At 40.2% G+C, this 23,545-nt stretch overlaps 1 protein-coding gene across 1 annotated transcript in view; it reads left to right on the top strand.

The window, feature by feature from the left end:
* The window catches only part of LOC134338037 (protein tyrosine phosphatase type IVA 2-like), an 87,188-nt gene extending 81,468 nt beyond the window's left edge, over nucleotides 1-5,720 (top strand). Inside the window, exons 4-6 of the mRNA XM_063033551.1 lie at nucleotides 2,988-3,118; nucleotides 4,408-4,482; nucleotides 5,228-5,720. Coding sequence (XP_062889621.1) covers nucleotides 2,988-3,118; nucleotides 4,408-4,482; nucleotides 5,228-5,339 — 318 coding nt within the window. The 3' untranslated portion in view covers nucleotides 5,340-5,720. The remainder of the gene's footprint in view (nucleotides 1-2,987; nucleotides 3,119-4,407; nucleotides 4,483-5,227) is intronic.
* Nucleotides 5,721-23,545: the final 17,825 nt, after the last annotated feature.

Raw genomic sequence — 23,545 nt, 5'->3', positions numbered from 1 at the left:
TAGATAAGCCTATAAGAGGAGAAGCTGTACTTGATCTGATATTGGGAAATGAACCTGGTCAGGTGTCAGGTCTCTTAGTGGGAGAGCATTTTGGAGATAGTGATCACATTTCTATCTCCTTTACCATAGCAATAGAGAGGGATAGGAACAGACAAGTTAGGGAAACATTTAATTGGAGTAAGGGGGAAATATGAGGCTATCAGGCAGGAACTTGGAAGCATAAATTGGAAACAGATGTTCTCAGGGAAACGTATGGAAGAAATGTGGCAAATGTTCAGAGGATATTTACATGGGGTTCTGTATAGGTACATTCCATTGAGACAGGGAAAGGATGGTAGGGTACAGGAACCATGGTGTACGAAGCTGTTGTAAATCAGTCAAGGAGAAAAGAAGAGCTTGTGAAAGGTTCAAAAATAGAGATCTAGAAGATTATAAGGCTACCAGGGTGGAGCTTAAGAATGAAATTAGGAGAGCCAGAAAGGGCCATGAAAGAGCCTTGGCAGACAGGATTAAAGAAAACCCCAAGGCATTCTACAAGTATGTGAAGAGCAAGAGGATAAGACGTGAGAGAATAGGACCAATCAAGTGTGATAGTGGAAAAGTGTGCATGGAACCGGAGGAGATAGCAGAGGTACTTAATGAATACTTTGCTTCAGTATTCACCATGGAAAAGGACCTTGGCGATTGTAACAATGACTTGCAGTGGACTGAAAAGCTTTGAGCATGTAGATATTAAGAAAAAGGATGTGCTGGAGCTTTAGGAAAGTCACCGGGACCGGATGGGATATACCCCAGGCTACTGTGGGAAGCGAGAGAGGAGATTGCTGAGCCTCTGGTGATCTTTGCATCACCAATGAGGACAGGAGAGGTTCCAGGGGATTGGAGGGTTGTGGATGTTGTTCCCTTATTCAAGAAAGGGAGCAGAGATAGCCCAAGAAATTATAGACCAGAGAGTCTTACTTCAGTGGTTGGTAAGTTGATGGAGAAGATCCTGAGAGGCAGGATTTATGAACATTTGGAGAGTAATATGATTAGGAATAGTCAGCATGGCTTTGTCAAAGGCAGGTCATGCCTTATGAGCCTGACTGAATTTTTTGAGGATGTGACTAAACACATTGATGAAGGTAGAGCCGTAGATGTAGTGTATATAGATTTCAGCAAGGCATTTGATAAGGTACCCCATGCAAACCTTATTGAGAAAGTAAGGAGACATGGGATCCAAGGGGACATTGCTTTGTGGGTCCAGAACTGGCTTGCCCACAGAAGGCAAAGAGTGGTTGTAGACAGGTCATATTCCGCATGGAGGTCGGTGACCAGTGGAATGCCTCGGGGATCTGTTCTGGGACCCTTACACTTCGTGATTTTTATAAATGACCTGGATGAGGAAGTAGAGGGATGGGTTAGTAAATTTGCTGATGACACAAAGGTTGGCAGTGTTGTGGATAGTGTGGAAGGCTGTCAGAGGTTACAGCAGGACATTGATAGGATGCAAAACTGGGCTGAGAAGTGGCAGATGGAGTTTAACCCAGACAAGTGTGAGGTGGTTCATTTTGGTAGGTCAAATATGATGGCAGAATATAGTATTAATGGTAAGACTCTTGGCAGTGTGGAGGATCAGAGGGATCTTGGGGTCAGAGTTTATAGGACACTCAAAGCTGCTACGTAGGTTGACTCTGTGGTTAAGAAGGCATACGGTGTATTGGCCTTCGTCAACTGTGGGATTGAGTTTGAGAGCCAAGAGGTAATGTTACAGCTGTATAGGCAATAGATGCAGGAGTAGGCCATTCTGCCCTTCGAGCCAGCACCACCATTCACTGTGATCATGGCTGATCATCCACAATCAGTACCCTTTTCCTGCTTTCTCCCCATATCCCTTCACTCTGCTATCTTTAAGAGCTCTATCTGACTCTTTCTTGAAAGAATCCAGAGAATTGGCCTCTACTGCCTTCTGAGGCAGAGCATTCCACAGAACCTCAACCCTCTGTATGTAAAAGTTCTTCCTCAACTCTGTTCTAAATTGTCTACCCCTTATTCTTAAACCATGGCCTCTGGTTCTGGACTCCCCCAACATCAGGAACATGTTTCCTGCCTCTAGTGTGTCCAATCCCTTAATAATCTTATATGTTTCAATTAGATCCCCTCTCATCCTTCTAAATTCCAGTGTATACAACCCCAGTAGGACCCTGATCAGACTCCATTTGGAGTACTGTGCTCAATTCTGGTCGCTTCGCTACAGGAAGGACGTGGAAACCATAGAAAGGGTGCAGAGATTTACAAGGATGTTGCCTGGATTGGGGAGCATGCCTTATGAGAATAGGTTGAGTGAATTTGGCCTTTTCTCCTTGGAGTGACGGAGGACGAAAGGTGACCTGTTAGAGGTATACAAGATGATGAGAGGCATTGATCATGTGGATAGTCAGAGGCTTTTTCCCAGGGCTGAAATGGCTAGCACGAGAGGGCATAGTTTTCAGGTGCTTGGAAATAGGTACAGAGGAGATGTCAGGGGTAAGTTTTTTTTTACACAGAGAGTGGTGAGTGTGTGGAATGGGCTGCCGGCAGCGGTGGTGGAGGCGGAAACAATAGGGTCTTTTAAGAGACTCCTGGATGGAAACATGGAGCTTAGAAAAATAGAGGGCTATGGGTAAGCCTAGGTAGTTCTAAGGTAAGGACATTTTCAGCACAGCCTTGTGGGCCGAAGGTCTTGTATTGTGCTGTAGGTTTTCTATGTTCAATAAGATGTGATGTGACAAGAATGTTACTGTTTTTCCTTATGTAATTTAATAGCATATGATTCAGAGTAATATGCTTCTAATTACAGGTTTACTTTATTGGCACTTTTATATGTGTACTGCATTCATGTTAAGCAACCAATGCTAAGTTAGTGATCTGCATTTAAGATGAGACGGGAGTAGGCAAGGGATCCTTTCAACTGCAATATATGCTGCACCAATTGGTTCTGCGGAAATCTCACACCTCTTCTGTTTTAGGATTGGCCTTTCGATGATGGTGCTCCACCTCCTACCCAGATTGTGGATGATTGGTTAAATCTGTTGAGAGAGAGATTTCATAATGATCCTGGATGCTGCATTGCTGTGCACTGTGTGGCAGGACTGGGACGGTAAGAAAGAGACTCATTTTATAGTTTTCAAAAGCTGAATTTAATAAAGGACTCCATTGGAAGCAATGCCAGCAGCTTATCCTAGATCCCTGCTGCTAATGCTATGGCCTCAGCTTAGCCTTGCATACATTTTATGGGGAGGTACTTGCCCTAACTACTGTTCAATCTGATCAAACCAACCAAAACTGGAAATCTTGCATACCAACCAGATCACGTCCTTGTGGGTGCAACGTTTTATCAATAGTAGTCTTCAAATGTTAACTGCTCTGTTTTGGTATCAAGTGCTATATTCCAGAGTTTTGTATCCGGTTCCATAAAAATCTTACAAATTAGTAACTGATGCTGATATCATCATAATTTTTGAAGTGGTCATCTCGTTCCTGCTTGTCTATTTTTAAAAAAAAAATTCCTGATGAAGATAAGTATGCATCATTAAGTAGTTGAAATTCTAAGTCTTTGTCAAACTTCTCGAGTTTGGGAATCATCAGCTATTTACAATGTGGTTTGGAAAATGTGATTAATGACGTTTTAGTAATATGTTTGATTAAACCATTTTGTGACCTGTAAAAGGCACACGAGAGATGTATATTTTTGAAAGAAAAGATCAACAGGAGCTTGAGGAACTAAAATAAATTAACTGAAGACTAATGAAAAACAACATAGAATTGCAGTATTGAGTTTTGCATTATTAGCAACAGTCAAAGGATAGATTTAAACTAACTGTTCTGACAATTATTTCTTGGAAAAGTTCAATAAAGGAAATTTCTACAAATAATCCACTAAAATTAGGGAAAGGGATCTGCAGCAAGTGCATTAACAATTTCTTTTAAAGCGTTTCTAAGCACTATTAGAAATGCCAAAGAGACCCTGAAGTACACTTAGCTGAAGATAATATCAATATTAAATTTCGAAGGAAATTATGAATTAAAAAGAGTGGATTAAAAAGTATGAAGCATTGACAATTTGTAATATTTTAGCTACTTAAAGTTTTAGTTTTGTTTGATCACTGCGCCACTTGCAAAGGAGAGAGAGAGAGAAGGAATGAAGATGGGTCCTAGTGGAGAAAACAGTTAATCTGACACTTCATAATAAATGTATAAATTAAATGGAAATGTTTTTAAATAAGACAGTGCATTGTTGGATAGAATAATAGATGGTGTGGTTTGTGGTGTACTGGGTTCATCGGGTTCTTGCCATTTTCTTTGTTCCTATTCTCTGTTTGTGATATGATACGAAAGCCTCACTGAATAAGCACCAGTTTTACCCAGTTTACCCGTTTTGCTTTGCAGAGCTCCAGTTCTTGTTGCACTAGCGTTGATTGAATCAGGAATGAAGTATGAAGATGCAGTTCAATTTATCCGGCAGTAAGTAAATCAGAGTCGTTATTTGTTAGGATGTTTAAAGTTTTGCTTATTAGTGGTAGACTATAGAATTTAGTCTGAGGGAGTGTTTAATTTCAAAACTGAATCAGAAGTAGGTTGTGCCAGAAAGTAGAAATATAATTTCCTTAAGAATTAAATCTGTCCCCAAATAATTGGCATACATACGATTACAGCTACGTCAGTAATACAGCTATTTGTACGTCAGTAATGAGCAGCTTGTGGGGATTTTTTTGCTTCGTCTGCTATCAGAGTCATGTTTTATCATGTTACCGGAAAGCTGCTAAACTTTGCAGCATTTTTATCCAAGTTTATTCAGCTAATATGTGTATGCAGCAACTTGGAAATCTGACCTGTCCAAATGATCAAACTGTATGCAAAATTAATTTCTATTCAATTGATGTGGCAAGCGATTAATGTATTAACCGCAACAGCTGCACTTTAGCATCTCAGGGTAGAAACTGCAGTTAAACAATCAGAGTGCAGGGTTCTGGGCTTTTACTCTATATTGTTCCCAAAGGGAATGCTGAAATTGACCTCTGGTTATAGGAACAATCAGTTGTGAAATTAAGTAACTTGTGCAGATTAAAATTTAATGTTGCATCAAAAATGTCAAATGCAGAAAAGGGAAGGCTGTTTTGGGGAGGAAAAAGTTATAATTATGAAGTTCAATTCACTTCTGTTGTAAATCTGCTGAAACCATATTGTTACACTTCTTTTTGCACTTCAGGAAAAGACGTGGAGCTTTTAATTCAAAGCAACTACTTTACCTCGAGAAATATCGGCCAAAATTACGTTTGCGCTTCAGGGCGCCTAATAGTACCAGCTGCTGCATCCAGTAGCATTCTAAGACCAGACTGTAGACATCCTGGTGACACGAACACACAATTGAGATGTATCCACGCTGTGGTGAAGTCAAGATCGTCAATCTTGGAGTGAATTTTTTAAAAAAGAAATCTGTCTTTTGTGGTGAAGGAATTGTGTATGTTTCATATTATGATTGATCTTATCAGGGAGGTTCAAGGAGTCTATAGAAAGGAATCCGTTACCTCTGTGAACAGGAGGTTAAGATTATGTCTGTGCAAAGCCCCGCACTCTGTCACCTCACTTTGTAAACCTCACTTGTATTGCACAATAACTTGATGAGGATATGGTTTGATGCAATAGTTTATCCTTCTGATTGCTACAGGTAGGCAAAATAAAGGTGGAATCTGGCACTGTAATTGTTTTGTATTTGATTTCGGGGAAATGATGCCATCCTTTAGAAGTAATCATTGTTTTGATTTATATATTTACAGAACATAAGAATTAAATCTGGAATAACATCTGTATTTTAATCTCTTTTTAAATCTGCCAGCGTTTTTTCGTTCAATATGTTTGAGAAGCAAGGAAGAATCTGTCCTTTCAATAAAAGCTGAACAATTTTTGGTTTGGAGTGCCTATGCAGTGGCACTCTAGTGTACATGAAACATTTCCCAAAATCTGAAAAGTTTTTGTTAGATTTTGTAGTTTTGGCTTTGAGTTCCATTTCTAGGAAAGATCCCCTTAATATGATTAGAATCTTTATGGTCAACTGGATAATGTTTCACACTTCATTCATCCCTGGGTATTCTGACTTGATCAGAGGAATAGAGAAAATCATCACATGGGCTTCTGTGGGGAAACAAAATAGTTAAGTCACTTGGACAATGACTTGTATGTATTAGAAATCCTTGCAGCAGTGTTGTTAATTGGGAAGTCTACCCAGGTGGATATTTTGCTGTTAATGCATTTTTCTGTGCTCTTTGAGCACAGAAGAATGATGCCACAGTAATGTTATTCTTTAATCATTGTTACCAATTTATTCTAAATAGGAAAATAATGGTAAGTGAAGTGGATTGAGACAGGCAGTGTGCTGGTAGTATAGGAGGATCGATCCACTTTATATCTGCATAACAGCCAGCCTGAATAGTTTTGCCAACCAGCTGAAGGAAGCTTAGAGGAGACAGATAAAAAGTGGAATTATTAGTACAGTGAAAGCACATGTCTAACAATGGACATCTATTTTGTGCTGCCATTTAAATTCATATTAAAGCTTTGTTTGTCTTTAACATTCATTCACCTTAAAAATTAGACTTATTGTTTTCTCTTATGAAACTTTTCCAGCCATTGCAAATCAAAAGGCAAATTGAACTGGATTTAATTTTTATTCACTTCCATTTTAGCATAGGGGCAGGAACTTTGTGAGATGGCTTGTGTAAAATGAAAATTGTTTAATCTTTGGGGAAAGGAGGCACTTTTAGTTGTGTCCAACGATCATCTTAAGGTGAAAATGCTTCTGAGTTGCGGTTTAATTTTTAAATTTTTTTCTTTTTAACGCTTTAATTTTTATCTGTTGCAAACTTATTTCTGTACGGGAACTTCTTTTGTGTTACGGAAAGCATTGCTACTGGATGAACAGCAGTAGATGTACCAGCCCAATGGTTTAAAACAGCTTGAAATGTTGCTTCAGTAAACTGTTTTGTGGTTTTATTGTAATACCACAGGTGTGGCTGGTGCAAGAGCTTCCAACACTCGTGGCCAAATATGCAAAGTTGCACTGCAATGCATGTACAATGCAGAATCTGCAGAACTAATGGGCAGCTTTTTTATATAATTTTTAAAAAAAATCCTTATTCAATTCTGTTGGGTCTTAATTTTAACAGAAGGAACTTCAATGTTCCTCACTAAATGTGAGGCTGAGCTGGTGATTAGCTTTGCAAGATAAACTGACCAGAGTCTGTAGCTAAAGTAACACACTTAATGGAGGGCTTCCTGTTTTTGAAACATTTTAGGATCCTTTATACTGCCTCTTGCTGCCATCCTTTAGCCATGACTTGTATGCTCAAAATACATGATTATAGGGATACAATCCGGTACAGAAATGTGTAACGAAATTTAAACCCACTAAAGGTCCCTGAAAAATGCTTATAATTCTGTTTCTTCTATTGGAAGCACTAGTTTTGTGGCCAACCTCATGTCAGCATCTTGTAATATGAAAAATGTAACACGTTATGAGAAGAACTGGGTAGCTTAGATCATATCAGTTAGATTGTCTAAAGCCTGGCTAATCGTTAACTGCACTTATCTGTTGAGTATGAATTTGTGCCATTTTTAACCCTGATTCAAACATTCATTTTTCCACATTAAACTTGATACAACCTTGGAACAGTGTTAGTTTTAAAATTGTCCATTACTAATTCATGGCTCTTGTGATTTGCTTTTTTCCCCAATGCTAGGCAAGCCTTTTGCAGAATTTTCTAAACTGTTTATTATATTTTCAACATTTAAGTGTACATCACAGAAATTTGTTAGAAGGTGAACTCCCATACGTCTCCAAAAAAAATCCAAAGGATTTTGCCTTAATTTGCAGCACAATGAATGTGTTAAAATACTGATTCCATTTAGTCTTAGATATACACGCTGTTAAATGTTGTCAGTGGGAATGACTTCAGAAGTAGCTGCGCGGTTAAGAAGCACACAGACTTGAGACATGTTACTGAGACAAAAGTCTAATAGCATTGCACTCTGACTTGGGCATTCAGGGTAGCTTTATCATTAATATGTCGTTACCCTTGGGTTTATTTGAAACATCAGTTACACGGTAAGCAAAACTGGGCTCTTTGAGTGCCTTGTATTTACTGACTAAACTAGGGAATTAATGTAAGCCAGGAAGGAGGCCTTTGTAGGATCTATAACACCATCTGCATTAGGTCAATATGGGCAAGCTGTTTTGCACTTTCAGTGGAAGGGCAAGATCAAGATCTCCTGTATTTGAGTATTACAAGGGCCTACAAAATTCTGCTACATTGGACAATTAACTAATGATTCATCTGTTATGCTTAAACACTGAACCAACTTCACATGGTCAAATTTGCCTCCATCTTCAAGAGCCCTAACCAGTAAGAATTTACAGGCCCTAACATTGAGAGGGTTTGGTGCTGCACCAAATGCATCTTGTGCGTTGGAAATGAATTAGGTTCTTGGTGAAAATATTTGCAAAGCATTCATGAGCACCAATGTGCAGGTGTTTTTTTTTCTCTATTTCCTTGAGCTAGTTTGTATTTTTTGTCTGCAGCCATCAGCTGGGTACTATTTTATTTGTGTACATCTCATGACAGTTACTAATGGAGCTAAGAAATAAAGAACAGTAGGAATAATGGACTGGCACTTGCAAGCAAGGTACTGCAACCACCAGCTCATTGCTGAAAATGTCTCAGTGTATTTTACCCAGTCACTTCCAGTGATGATCTTTGATATCCCAACTGCTATACACAGGTCCAGATTTTTCTGTGGATTTTCATGTTACCAATCTTGTGCTTTTGGCTGCTAAAATACATGCACGAGTGAAATGATAAGATTCCTTATCATGATTTCAAAAGGTTCACATGTAAGATTAATCAATATTTTGTCATTTCAAAATGAATATACTATTCTAAATGGTGATTTGTTGAAGAACTTAGTGATGCCTGTCCTAGAAAGACTGCATTCCTTTTAATTGGCACATGTTGTTTCTCAAAGGTAGCTCAAATTGACAAAAATGGTTAACCAAATCTGAAACTTGAGCAGGCCTTGGAGTGTGGTATTTCCTGTTGAAAGTGGGCACTGAGAATGAGAGAGAGAGAAAGTGCTGACATTCTGTTGCCTGTGATTTGAATTAAACTGAAGTGTCTTTTAAGTGACTGAGTGGCATGGATCTCATACCTATCCTAGGTAATTCTGTGTCAACACCACTGATCTGCCTTTTCTGTGTATGCCTGGGGTAAGGGGCTGTTTGTGTGCGTGTGTGTATGTATGTATGTATACTAGCAATCACTCAGCTTTATTACAAAAGAAACTTAAGCCAATTATGTTCCAAGTATATATTTCTCATTTTGCAGAACAAAATAGCATTGGAACTACAGCTCATTGTTGCAGGAAAACTGTCCCTGCTGTGAGCTGCCTTTACCTTCTTTGTAGACCAAAGGGATTCAGTCTTTCTGGAATAGTATTTCTGGTATAAATACTGCTTTTATTGATTTGATATTAAAGAGATCAATTGACTTCAGCTTTAGAGCACTCTCACTGTTTCTGTTTCATTGGTTTTTGCAACTTGGGCTAATGTTAGAAAATATATTTATAATGTTGCAATTCATTCTGGATTTAGTAATCACTATACCAAAAATTGGATCTGTCATCCATTTATTTTCTCAATTTGTAACAAAAAATAGTTTCTCTCTTGTCGGCTGCTTAAAGCCTATCAACTGATTGCCTCTATAGGTGGTCATGCTTGTGTTTACGCAGTAACTGATGGAAATGAAGGATGCATGCTCGGGTCTGATGGAGGTAAACTTCTTCACAACAAGTAATGTTTGAATAGAACATGATGGAAAGAAAAATGCCTTTGTATAGCCCTCTGATAAGAATGACTTAAGTTCACATTCTCCTGACTTGGGCAGTTGCATTAACACTGAGCCATGCCTGATACCTAACTGATGTGGCTATACTGCTCAATTAGGTCAGTTGTTGTGGGGAAAAACCCATATGAAGCCTTTGTATCAGGTGACTACTTCCATTGTTCTCGATACTTGTTGAAAACATTTTAATAAAATTAAGTACTTGTTTCCAAGCAATTTTGTGAGCTTTACGTATAATATTTCTAAGCTACAACCCAGTGTGTCAGTTTGGCCACCAAGTCACAAGTCTTGTATGAACAGGAACACATAACCCTTTTTGTGTTGGCAAAATCTGGGCAATCAGCACTAGCCATTATTCCATTAATTGGGCAGCTGCAACAGGAGAGATACTGTTGTAATGACCTCTATCAATAGAAAATGCTGGATACTCAGATCAGACAATATTAGTGGAGAGAGAAACAAGGTTAGTATTTCAGATTGATCTTTTCATCTGAACTGGGTATTTACAACATTTTCTGTCTTCATTTCAGCTATTATTAAGATCTGCATGTGCATAGTTAAATATAATTGGATGGCAATGGTTTGAGCTTTAATTTCCTCCTGTTACAGGCAACGTATCAGTTATCAGATTTGGCAGTCAAATACAAAGATTATGTTACAGTACTTAAAACAAAGCTCACTATACACGAGTAGAAATTAGGGCTAGTGAATACTCACCTTCCTGGGTGTGTAACTTAAACCTTGTCTCAATGTATCTTCAATATTGTGTGGTCATTTTAAAAGTTACAATAAATTAACTTTTTTTCTGTCTCCTTTATCTCAATCCACTCTTCCCCTGTTCATTTTGTTTTTGTGTCCTTTGAATTGAGTCAATTATTCAAATTGCACTGAGAATTTTTAAGTTTGATTTAACAAAAGCTACTTGTGCTTGCCAAAAATCTCCAATGAAGTACCGTGCTAAAACACAATCACTTGGTACTCTAAGTTGCCATTCAATAGCCCACAAAATGATTGGCATTTGTAATTGTAGTTAATGAGCCAAGTTCCTTTGCCATGCAGTCACGTGTAACCCAGTGCTTCAGCAATATTACTGAATAACCTTCAGTCTCCAGCAAAACACATCTCAGATTATATAATCGGTGTCGATTGCCTGACTTTATAAATGCACAGTTCCACCACAGTATTTCTAATTCTCAGATTTATTGGCACTATCCAGTTTTGAGAACATTATTATAGTGAACAATTTATGTTGATCAATTTTGTGTAGTAGGTCAGCGTGAAATTACAAAACTGAAAACAACTTTAATGATTCCTTCTTTCCTTTGATTATTTTAACATTTATATAGAATGATGCTGGTTGACTAAGTAACATGTACAGTATGTTGCCATTGACATACTGACATGTACAACTGACATAGAAATCAGGTTTGCTGCAGCTTGAGATTTGTCTTCCTGTTCCTCTGATCAGTGAGCCATAAATTCAAAGTTATTCCTTCTCTGCTTTCACATACTGAAACAGGATAGAGTTCCAGCAGAACAGCAACCATTGTGCATGTTGAATATTTGTGTGAATTACCAGATTTCAGAGTTCCTAGGTTTCGATCCCATTCAGGCCAACTGAATTCAAATCAGGGTTAATATCACTGGCATATGTCATGAAATGTGTTGTTTTGCTGCAGCAGTACATAATTTCAATAATAAATATATATTTACAGAACAAATTCAAACACTACCAATACTATTACAATATTATAAAACTATTTGTTCCTAATAGTTATCAGTGGAGAAATTTATTCACTGTATGCTGCCATGTTCTTTTGATTGTAAATGAACAAAATCAGCGCAGACATCTAGTGCAGATAGTTGACTGCCCTCGTACAAGTTTTCAATGATTACATCCTCCAAAACTTCATTTTCATTGTAACATTCGAGATGATAATACTTTAAAATTTTCCATTGTTCCTCACTCGTTCAAGAAGTGAAATCATTTCATTTTCACTCCTGGTCACTTCTGGCATCCAAGCCCAAATGCTTGACATCACAATAAACAAAACAATTCTAAATTGTCTTACTGCTTATTTCTCACCAACACTCAGTGACAAAAAATCACTGCTTTTTGAACACAAACACATGCCACTGATGCTATTTAAAAACTTTTGTCTAAGCACAGTGTATTGTCTAACGTAGTTAGAAACTTCAGCAACTTTGGGTCTCCTTTCCCAATTAAGTGGCATAATATTCCAAATAAACAAAGGGAACTTTCCAGACTCTTTTCTCGATTAGTTTTTGTTCTTTGTTCTTTTTGTCCCAAATAAGCGGCCGCCCCAATTAACTGGAGTCTACTGTGTATAAATTAAGTAGTGCAAAAGAGCAAAAACAAAGCACAGTAGAATACATTGATTCTTTCTCTGTTCAGGAATCTGATGGTGGAGGGAGAGAAGCTGTTGATACAATGTTGAATGTGAGTCTTCAGGCTTCTGTACCACCACATTGATGGTAGCAATGAGAAGTGGACATGTTCTAGATGATAGGGTCCTTAAAGCCTTAATACCATCTTTTCAAGGCATCGCCTTTTGAAGATGTCTTCGATGCTGGGGAGGCTAGTGCCCATGATGGAACTGGCTGAGTTTGCAACTTTCTGTGCAGTGCCCCCTGCACCCCAAATACCAGACAGTGATGCAGCCAGTTAGTGCTCTTTGTGGTACATCTGTAAAAATTTGCTGGTGACTTTGGTGATATACCAAATTTCAAATGAAATGTAGCTGCTGTTGTGTCTTTGTAATTGTGTAAATATGTTGAGCCCAGCATAGATCCTCAGAGATGTTGCCACCCTTTCCAATTCTGATCTGTCAATGAGGTCTGGTGTCTGTTCTCTTGACTTCCTCTTCCAGAATTCTAAATCAATTCCTTGGTCTTACAAAAGGTGGAGTGCAAGGTTAATATTGCAACATCATTCAATCAGCTGATCTACCTCACGCTTGTAACCTCATCACCATCTGAAATTCTGCCAACAATAGTTGTCATTGGCAAATTTATAGATGACATTTGAGTTGTGCCTAGCCACACATTTATGGGTGCAGACAGAGCAGAGCAATTTTTCTTGGTGACTACCTGAAGCACATTACAGTTCCACAGCTAAGTTCATTGATCTTTGAGTCATTTACTGTAACCATTATTTTAACTTTTTGTGCAATTGAGTTGAGGGTAAGTAAATAACCAGTGTCCTGCCTCAGATCTCTATAATGTGAATGCGAGAAGGAGTGTGTGCTCATAATGGAGCATTGCCTTGTCATCTTTGTACGAGACCTAAAACTATGCTTGAGTGATGAATATTCTAATGGAACCACATGTCATCAAGAAGTGATATATCTCTGGGTCTCTTGTCAAAACTATTCTTGTAACATTATATAAGTTATGTGGACTCCCTATTTATCAAGCTAATCCCAACATTGATCCATGCTAACAATATGACACCTGTTTGCAAGTGAAGGAGAGTTAGATGTAATGGTTTCGCTCTTAAGCATGAATGATAACTTCCTTTTTATTATTTTTTTTGCTTAAATACAGGCTAATAGTGAAAGCTTTTAACATAGGAGCCAAATCCCACTCTCAAATCAAAATCACTAGAATTTCAAAGTAAGCAAACTAGGTTGCTATGCACAATCCCCTCCACCCACAACTGTCTTCTGTATGTTTCTTATTCAGTCGATTTGAATATGCAACTAAAATAAAAATCCTAACAAATGCAACACACAAATTTACAAATAAAGGTCTGCTTTATCTGCCATGGAAGTCAAAATCTGGAAGAGAGTAGTGTGTGTGTACTCATCTGAAACAATTTTGCCTTGTACACGCCAGTGCCTGTTTCTTCTCTTCACAGATAATGATTGTGTGTTTCAATGGCATTTTTCTGTTCATTCTTATTAGCCTTTAGAGTTGAGTTTACAGGAACTTGCTTCGCAAGCTGGGCAGATCCTTCTGAGTCTTTGCACAGGAGATTTAGATTATATGTCTGAACTCTTCTGTTTGATCTTTTTTAGATTCTGGAGTATAGATGTTGCAAGTTCTAATGTGTGGTTGATGTGGCAGATGGGATATAACGTGGAAAGATATGAGGTCATCCAAGTTGGAAAAACTAGAAATGGTGAGGCTGTTTTTGTTCCGATGGATCTGGGTGTCCGAGAAAGTTTGAAAGGTAACTTACAAGCATACCAAGTAAATAGGAAGGCAAGTAGCGTGTGTGCCTTTGTTGCAAGATTAAGTGCCAGTGTTGAGATGCCTTACTACAATTGGAAAAGTGTGTACAGATCTCGTGTTCCTCATAGAATAGAATACCTAAATTTATGGTCAGATTACACTGGACAACAAAGGTTTTGCTTCCTGAATACCTTTAGGTGTATCTTATGAATTTTGGGCTACTGATCATGAAAATCACCATGAAATTTCCCTATCGCGCACCTTTTTAAAATAAACTTTTGTTTATTATTTCAATTCATAATTCAAGTTAATTAAAATGTTGCCTGCAATATAAGCTGGAAAGTTTCCTATCTTGTCCAGGCATGCTTGGGCGGCGTGGCTGCTGCATGGCAGGACAGATTTTAGTAATAATCATTGGGTTCAGGCCTGTAAGGATGGAATTTGCTATCACCAGGCACAAAAGTTTCTATGAAGGATTTTGATATTTGAGACAGATGCTTCCCAGAATAACTGATGCCAAGATTAAGGAAAGCATTTTTGTTGCTCCACAAGTCAAACAGGTCATCAATGACAGGCAATTTGAAGAATTTCTAGTGGGACCGGAGAAAATCACATGGAAGGCATTCAAGGAAGTTGTTGAAATTTTTCTCGGCATCTACAGAGCACCAAACTACATGCAGCTGGTTGAAAGCATGCTTCAAGCATATAAAACCATGAAATGCAACATGTCACTGAAGATTCATTTTCTGCATTCCCATTTAGACTTCTTCCCTGCAAATCTTGGTGCTGTTAGTGATGAGCATGGTGAAAGGTTTCACCAGGACATTGTGGTCATGGAGCAAAGATACCAGGGCAGCTGGAATCCATCAATGCTGGTGAATTATTGTTGGACACTTAAGCGAGAAGCCTCAGACACTGGGTACAAATGAAAATCATTAACAAAATATTTTTAACTTAGTTGAACTATTAAGCATCAGCACCATTATGCAATTAAACACATTATATTCAATAAAATTCCTACGTGATACAAGTAGTCTGAAATTATACTTGTGTTCATCTTCAAGCAGTCTATCATAAACAAAAAAAAATTCTGAGGAAGTAACACTTTTGAAAAAGTTTGTTGTCCAGTGTTTTGACCAGTCTGCATCATATGCCAAATCAAACCATGATATCTCACAACATTCAGCAGAACTCAACACTAGTTCATACCCTCAGAGAACAGTTGAACTGTGTTATTACTGGACCCAAAGTGTTAATTCTTATCCCGCAAACCCTTTTCATATAACGAAAAGCAAATGTAAAACAGGTAATTTCAGCTTGTGCTCAACAGGTACCTAATAAAACTATTTGGAAGTAAATTGGTGCTTTCACAAAGCAACTCCTTGGCTTAAAACAAATATTAAATAGTTTGCTTTTGGGATACTGGAAGAAAATGTACATGTAAGGACCTGGCAGCGCAATACAATGTCACGCAAATACACAGGCACCCCCACGTGTTGGGGTGGGGGGGGGGTGGAAGAGGAGCGTGTTACTAAAAAAAAGTGCATCGCAATTTACTATAATCAGAATCTATTTCTGCTGCATTTGTGTCAAGAAATACAAGTCGAGCTTTTTTCACAGATTACGTATTAATGTATGTTTATTCCACATTCTAGATTGGTAGTGATTTGTGAAGTCTAATGGAAAATTTCCATTAGCTGCACTGCAGTAATGCAGGATCACCTGTACTGGCCTTTTTTAAAAACTTGTAGCTACTTATTAACAAGTAATACGAACACAATTTCAGAAAGCAAAAGTATATATTTGAAAAAAAGAACAACATGGTATATTTAATCTCTGCTAGATGAATATAAAAATCGAAAAATGCTCAACTCCCCCAGTTTCTTCTGTGTATATTTTCTGTCATAAATTCAGACATAGGGATGTTTGCTGATGATTGCAACTCAAGATAATTTATCTCGCACAATTGCATTTCGTAAGTGTCGAATGAGAAGAGTCTAATATCAGTCTTCCTGTGATATCAATGTTATGAGAGAACTGTACCCAAAGTATTTGAGCTGAAGTGGTTAAGGCATGGCAGCCTTGAGCTTTTTGTTCTCCGAGCCTCCCAGACATCTGTGGCTAACTTGGAGCCCACTGCTACACGTGGGATTTCAGGAAGGCTCTCTAATTCAGCATTGAGTCACTCGAATAAGGCAGAGCCCGGTACGAATAAATCTATGCTTTCTAGGAACAGGCAGTTAAATCGATAAAGAGGAAATGAAAATGTGATGTCACAGGATGGTGAGGGGGAAATTGAAAACATGGAACAGTACATAATTAAACGCGTAACTGAACGAATCTTTTCTGCCTATACAATGTCTGTATGCTTATATTTTCTGCGCATTCACGTGCCTAAGATCCTTTTAACACCATCAACCTACTTGCCAGTGTGTTCCTGGCGTGTACCACTCTATTTTTTAAAAAAGCCCTACATTTCACTTTTGAACTTGATTCCCCTCACCTTCAAATGCATGCCCTCCGGTATCAGACAGCTCTTAAGCTATTTTTAAGCTTCATTACAGGGGCTCCATTTGATCCTGACAATTCCTGGCATCTGTTAATGTCCGATGATGACAGGAAACCTGTGCGGGAGAGTGGAAGAGCTATTGAACTAGGGCAGTTCCACTCTCTTGATCTCAGAAGTCCAAGTCCAGTGGTACAAGTAAGCATCACAAACTAGGGTCTTCCTTGATTGTGGAGGATGACCATTACGTCTTCTGTACCTTGTCACGTCCATGGAGTGTTGTAGTACTGAGTTCCTGGTCATTGGCTCTCACCGTAGATCTCATCTGCCCAGTCCGCTGGAGCTGACTATTAATGCTGGGATAGGCATGTCCCTAAGTCACCAGGCTACCCCCCTCACCTGCTTAAGCCCGCCTGTTGAAGCGCTGTACTGGGGTGTGGCCACATCGCATGCGAAAGAGCTACTTGGAGCCACAGGTGAGAACTGAGTGTCCAATGGGGACCAAAGCCGAGTGAGCTGCCCCGATATGGACGCGACAAGCCCCTTCACCAGATGTGTTATCCCTCCTTGGACACCCCATGCAATTTATATAAAGTTACTTTTTTAAAAAAAACACCTCAGAATTAGTAAAGCCAGGTGGGGCCAAGGAAAGTCCTTGGCAAGTAGAGTTGAAGGGAATCTCAAAGCAGTCTGTATATAACCAAGAGACAATCAAGAGAAGTAGGGAGAATGAAGAAGTGGCCAATAGAGGCAGAGGAGCTAATACCAGACTGCTTGGAGTTAGTGGACTGGGCCATGTTCAAGGACTCAGAGGATCTGAATGATCCCACAATCTTGATTAAGAAGTTGCAGAACCTGGGCTTCTGTACCTCCCTCTGCAATTGGATCCTCGACTTCCTAACCGGAAGACCACAGTCTGTGTGGATTGGTGATAACACTTCCTCCTCGCTGATGATCAACACTGGCACACCTCAGGGCTGTGTGCTTAGCCCACGGCTCTACTCTCTATATTACCCATGACTGTGTGGCTAGGCATAACTCAAATTCCATCTATAAATTTGCTGATGATACAGCCATTGTTGGTAGAATCTTAGGTGGTGACGAGAAGGCGTACAGGAGTGAGATATGCCAACTAGTGGAGTGGTGCCACAGTAACAACCTGGCACTCAACGTCAGTAAGACGAAAGAGCTGATTGTGGACTTCAGGAAGGGTAAGATGAAGGAACACGTACCAATCTTCACAGAGGGATCAGAAATGGAGAGAATGAGAACTTTAAGTTCCTGGGTGTCAAGATCACTGAGGATCTAACCTGGTCCCAACATATCAATGTAGTTATAAAGAAGGCAAGATAGCAGTTATACTTTATTAGGAGTTTGAAGAGATTTGGCTTGTCTCAAAAATTTCTATAGTTGTACCATGGAGAGCATTCTGACAGGCGGCATCACTGTCTGGTATGGAGGGGCTACTGCACAGGACCGAAAGAAGCTGCAGAAGGTTGTAAATCTAGTCAGCTCCATCTTGGGTACTAGCCTACTGTACATAGTACCCAGGACATCTTTAGGGAGCAGTGTCTCAGAAAGGCAGCCTCCATTATTAAGGACCTCCAGCACCCAGGGCATGTACTTTTCTCACTGTTACCATCAGGTAGGAGGTACAGAAGCCTGAAGGCACACACTCAGCGATTCAGGAACAGCTTCTTCTCCTCTGCCATCCGATTCCTAAATGGACATTGAGTCTTAGGACACTACCTTACTTTTTTTTAAATATGCAGTATTTCTGTTTTTGCAAGTTTTTAATCTATTCAATATACATAATTGATTTACTTTATTATTATTATTTTTTCTCACTCTGCTATATTATGTATTGCATTGAACTGCTGCTGCTAAGTTAACAAATTTCACGTCATATGCCGGTGATAATAAACCTGATTCTGATTCTGATGAATATGCCACTGTTGGTTCTGACTTTATAAATCAGTCATGGACAAGGATGTCCCCCCAAAATCAGTAGAGTTTTCCCCTAGCCAGTAGCCCCGAATGAACCAAGAGATCTTCATTCTGCTGAGGGCCAGGTTAGTGACCTTCAGGTCTGGCGACCAGGTAAATACAAGAGTTTAGGTACGACCTCCAGAAAGCCATCTCACACTCAAAGTGACAATTCAGGGTCAAACTGGAATCACAGAAGGATGCTCGACAGCTGTGGCAGGGCTTGAATGCTATCACCTCCCACGAGGTAAAACCAGATGACATATGTGACAATAAGGTTTCACTCCCAGATGAGCTCAATGTCTTTTATGCTTGCTTTGACCATCAAAATATAGAGGTACCTTCACAAACACTCATAGCCCTTGACAGCCCAGTGATTTCAGTGTCTGAGGCCGCAGTGAGAGCACCCTTCAGGAACCCATGGAAAGCATCTGGTCTGGATGATACCTGGACGAGTACTGAAGACCTGTGCTGGGTAACTGGTTGGAGTGTTCACTGAGATCTTTACCTTCATGCTCTGACAGTCTGAGGTACTCACCTGCTTCAAGCAGACTTCGATCATACCAGTGCCCAAGAAGAATGTGGTGTCCTACCTTAATGACTATCGTCCAGTGGCACTTACATTTGCAGTGATGAAGTATTTTGAGAGGCTGGCAATGAAACATATCAACTCCTGCATGAGAACTGGCTAAGATCCACTCCAATTTGCCTACCCAAGCAACATGTCTACAGCAGATGCCATCTCGTTGGCTCTTCACTTAACCCTGAAACATCTGCACAGCAAAGATGCTCTTTATCGACTACAGCTCAGCCTCCAATACCATTACCCCCTCAAAACTAATCAGTAAGCTCCTGGACCTGGCCCTCAATACACCTTTGTGCAATTGGATCCTCAGTTTCCTCACTTCCAGTCAGTTTGGATTGGCAACATTTCCACAATCACCATCAACACGGGAGCACCACAAAGCTGTGTGCTCAGCCCCTGCTCTACTCACTTTATACTTATGACTGTGAGGGTAAGCACATTGAAGTTTGCTGACGACACCACCGTCAACTGGGCCAAATCAGAGGTGGTGATGAATCAGCATATTGGAGGGAGGTTGAAAATCTGGCTGAATGGTGCCACAACAACCTCTCACTCAGTGTCAGCAAAACTAACGAACCGATAGTCGACTGCAGGAGGAGGAAACCAGAGGTCCATGAGCCAGGCCACATCAGGGATCAGAGGTGGAGAGGGCCAGCAGCTTTAAATTGCTCGGCATTATCATTTCAGAGGATCTGGCCTGGATCCAGCACATAAGCACCATTACAAGGAAAACACAGCAGTGCCTCAACTTTCATAGAAACTTGAGAAGATTCAGCACACCTTTTAAAATTTTGACAAATTCTATAGATATGCAGTGTAGAATTTACAGATTGGTTACGTGGCCAGGTATGGAAATGCCAAAGCTCTTGAATGGAAAAACCTATAAAAAATAATAGATATACCCCAATCCATAATGGATACAGCCCTCCCCACTCCACCAGTGAGCACATCTAGAAGGAGCACTGTTGCAGGAAAGCTGCATTCATAACCAAGAACCCCCACCATCCGGGCCATGCTCTGTCCTCGCTGCTGCCCTTAGGAGGGAGGTACAGGAGCCTCGGACCCCATGCCACCATGGTCAAGAGCAGTTATTACCCCCTCAACCATCAGGATCCTGAACCAGAGGGGATAATGTCACTCGGCTTCACACATCCAAACACCGAACTGTCCCCACGAGCAATGGACTCACTTTCAAGGATTCTTCATCTCAGGTTCTTGATATTTCTTGCTTATTAATTAATTATTATTATTTTTTTCTTTTTGTATTTGCAGTTTGTCATATTTTGCACATTGATTATTTGTTTGTCTTGTGTGCAATTTTCCAATAGTTCAATTGTGTCTCTTTGTACTTACTGTGAATGCCCAGAACAAAAATAAATCTCAGGGTTGTATCTGGTGATATACGCATACTTTGATCATAAAGTTAATTTGAACTTTGAACATTGAGCTGTTTCCACCAGTGGAGAGAGCCATGAAACAATGGAACTCAGCTAAATTTCAGTTGTGTTGTAATTTCTTTCAGAGGGTAATGTGTTTCTGGAATTCTCTGTCCTACAGAATGATAGTGGTGGGAATATATAAATATTTGAAAGATTAAGGAATTGAGGGTTGTGAGGAACAGACAGAAGAGAAGCTAAGGCTGACATCATTGAATGGCTTGAGGGACTTGGTGACATACTCCTGGTTTCTATTTCTTTGTGTTCTAAGTCTCTGCTTTTCTAATGCATTTCTATTGGGGGGCACAGCCACAGGGAACAGATTTACAGGGCTACCTGTCTCTGAATTGTTAAAGCGGCTCGGCTGCATTTTTTGCATGGTGCAAGCATAACGGTGGCTTGGTCCAGATCAGGTATAAACCTTATGAATATTTTGTGCTTGCCTTTTGCTACAAGCTTCTAAGGGACTCTGCTATGGATCTGGTATCCTGCCACAGAATCACACACCTAGCCTTGTTACACAAAGAATTCTTTACAGGTCCATCTTAGAGCAACCCAGGCCGTCCCACTCCTCTGCCCTGCATAGTCCTACAAATGATTTCCTTTCCCTGCCCACGTTTGAAGACTATAATGAAGTTTGTCTCCTCTGATACTCATGGCAGTGCCTTTACAGTATCGGCGGTTGGGAGTCAGTGCTCTCCACTGTCTGTGAGGAGTTTGTAAACACAAAATAATCTGCAGATGCTGGGATCAAAGCAACACTCCAGCATGTTGTGAGTGTTGTGAGGACATCGGTTCTGCCTGTGACCACATCGGTTTCCTCCCACGTTCCAAAATGACATATGGGTTAGGGCTAGTAAGTTGTGGGCATATTATAGAACATAGAAAACCCACAGCACAATACAGGCCTTTCGGCCCACAAAGCTGTGCCAAACATGTCCTTACCTTTGAAATTACCTAGAGTTACCCATAGCCCTCTATTTTTCTAAGCTTCCTGTACCTATCCAGGAGTCTCTTAAAAGATCCTATCGTATCCACCTCCACCACCGTCACCGGCAGCCCATTCCACGCACTCACCACTCTCTGCGTAAAAAAACTTACCCCTGACATCTCCTCTGTACCTACTCCCAAGCACCTTAAAACTGTGCCCTCTCGCACTAGCCATTTCAGCCCTGGGGAAAAAGCCTCCGACTATCCACACAATCAATGCCTCTCATCATCTAGTACACCTCTATCAGGTCACCTCATATTGAGGTCACCTGATGTTGGCACTGGAAGCATGACGACATTTGTAGGCTGCTCACCAGCATGTCCGTGGACAGTGTTGGTCATTGACGCAAACATATTTCACAGTATGTTCCAATATATGTGACAGATAAGACTAATTTTATCTTTACCTCTGTTTCAAGAGAAACAACTTCAGCTTCTCCAGTCTGTCCATAAAGTCACTGATCCCTGACGTATTTCCCAACCTTTTGTATTTTTCCTGAAGTCTGGTGCTCCGAGCTGGACACAGTATTGGTTCAGTCACATCTGCAATGTTCAATAAACATTCATTACTATCTTCTTGCTCTTTTACTCTATGCTTCACTCTTTTGAGGATCAGACCCAGAATCTTCGATGCATTGTAATCGTTCCCTTTGCACAATAGAACGAGACATAAATCAGGAATAGGCCACCCAGCCCTGCTCTGCTATTCACTATGACACAGGCTGATTTTTTTTAAACCTCTGTGTCCCTTTCCTCGCTAACTCCATTGCTCCTTTTTTTCTTACTTGCTTTTCAAAGACATTGATCACTTTCTTTATCATACATAGCAATCGGGTCTTCACCTGCTGCTTACATAGAGAATTCTGAAGATTTACTATTATCTTAGTAAATACATTTCTTATCTCTGTCCTGAATGGGTTGTTTTTTTTAAAGAGACTGCGATCCCCGGTTCTAAGCACTTAAACCAAAGAAAACATTATCCCTGAATAATTCTGTCAAGCACCATAGAATTTTGTACACTTCAGTGAGATCTCTCATTTTTCCTAAGCTATAGATCCAGTAGTCGACAGTCAAGAAACTGCCGGTGATGGAAACTCTCAGCAGATTAGACAGCATCTATACAAAGAGAAAGAGTTAAAGTTTCAGGTCATAGACCTTCAGAACTGGAGACTTCTTTTCTTCAAGTAAGATGGTGGCGTGTTCAGATGCAGTGGCCTTTTGGGGGCCAACCAAAGGTGTTTTTTTTCCTTTAAATGTGCCTTTTTTTTATGATCGCAAGACAATACTGGACTCCGAGAACTTTGGGGACAACAGGTCTACTGCATCAGTGAGCTGCTCATTGACTGGAGTTGGCTGCTGGAGTGCTGGTGGAGGAGCCATATTGAGTTTGGAGGAGCTGCCTACTGCTCGAAGGCATTGGAGTTAGAGTGCAAAGGCAGCATGCGGTGTAACCGTGGGTGATTGCCTTGGACGTTTCTCTTGCAATTGCAAGACCCTGGTGGATATTGATAACTTAAGATGCCAAAGGCCCGTTTCTCTTGTTTGGTGGGAAGACAGGCGGTGTGGGAGCTGCGTGGTCTCAGTTATAGTGAGGACTAGGCCTCAAGCTGCGGGCCTGCCTGCTGCTGCAGTCCAGATGAGGAGATGCTGGAGGTGGTGCAGTGTGGCATCCATACACTATTGGGAGCTGGCCTTTCCCATCAGTGCTGCCCTCCTGTGTTTGATCAGTGGAATGACAGGCTGGATTGGGCATGCCTGCGCAGTGGCAGGAAACTGTACCACCAATTTGCAGGAAATGTCGCTGTGGGTCTTGGACTATATATGTGTTCCTTTTGCGTGACTATGTAATTTTTTTGTATGTTTTGCACCTTGGTCCCAGAGGAGCTGTGTTTTGTTTGGTTGCATCCATGCATGGTTGAATGCTAATTGGAGA

This window comes from Mobula hypostoma, chromosome 26, assembly GCF_963921235.1.
Source record: "Mobula hypostoma chromosome 26, sMobHyp1.1, whole genome shotgun sequence".
Taxonomy (NCBI): Eukaryota; Metazoa; Chordata; class Chondrichthyes; order Myliobatiformes; family Myliobatidae; genus Mobula; species Mobula hypostoma.
This window is presented reverse-complemented; position numbering and strand designations above follow the sequence as displayed.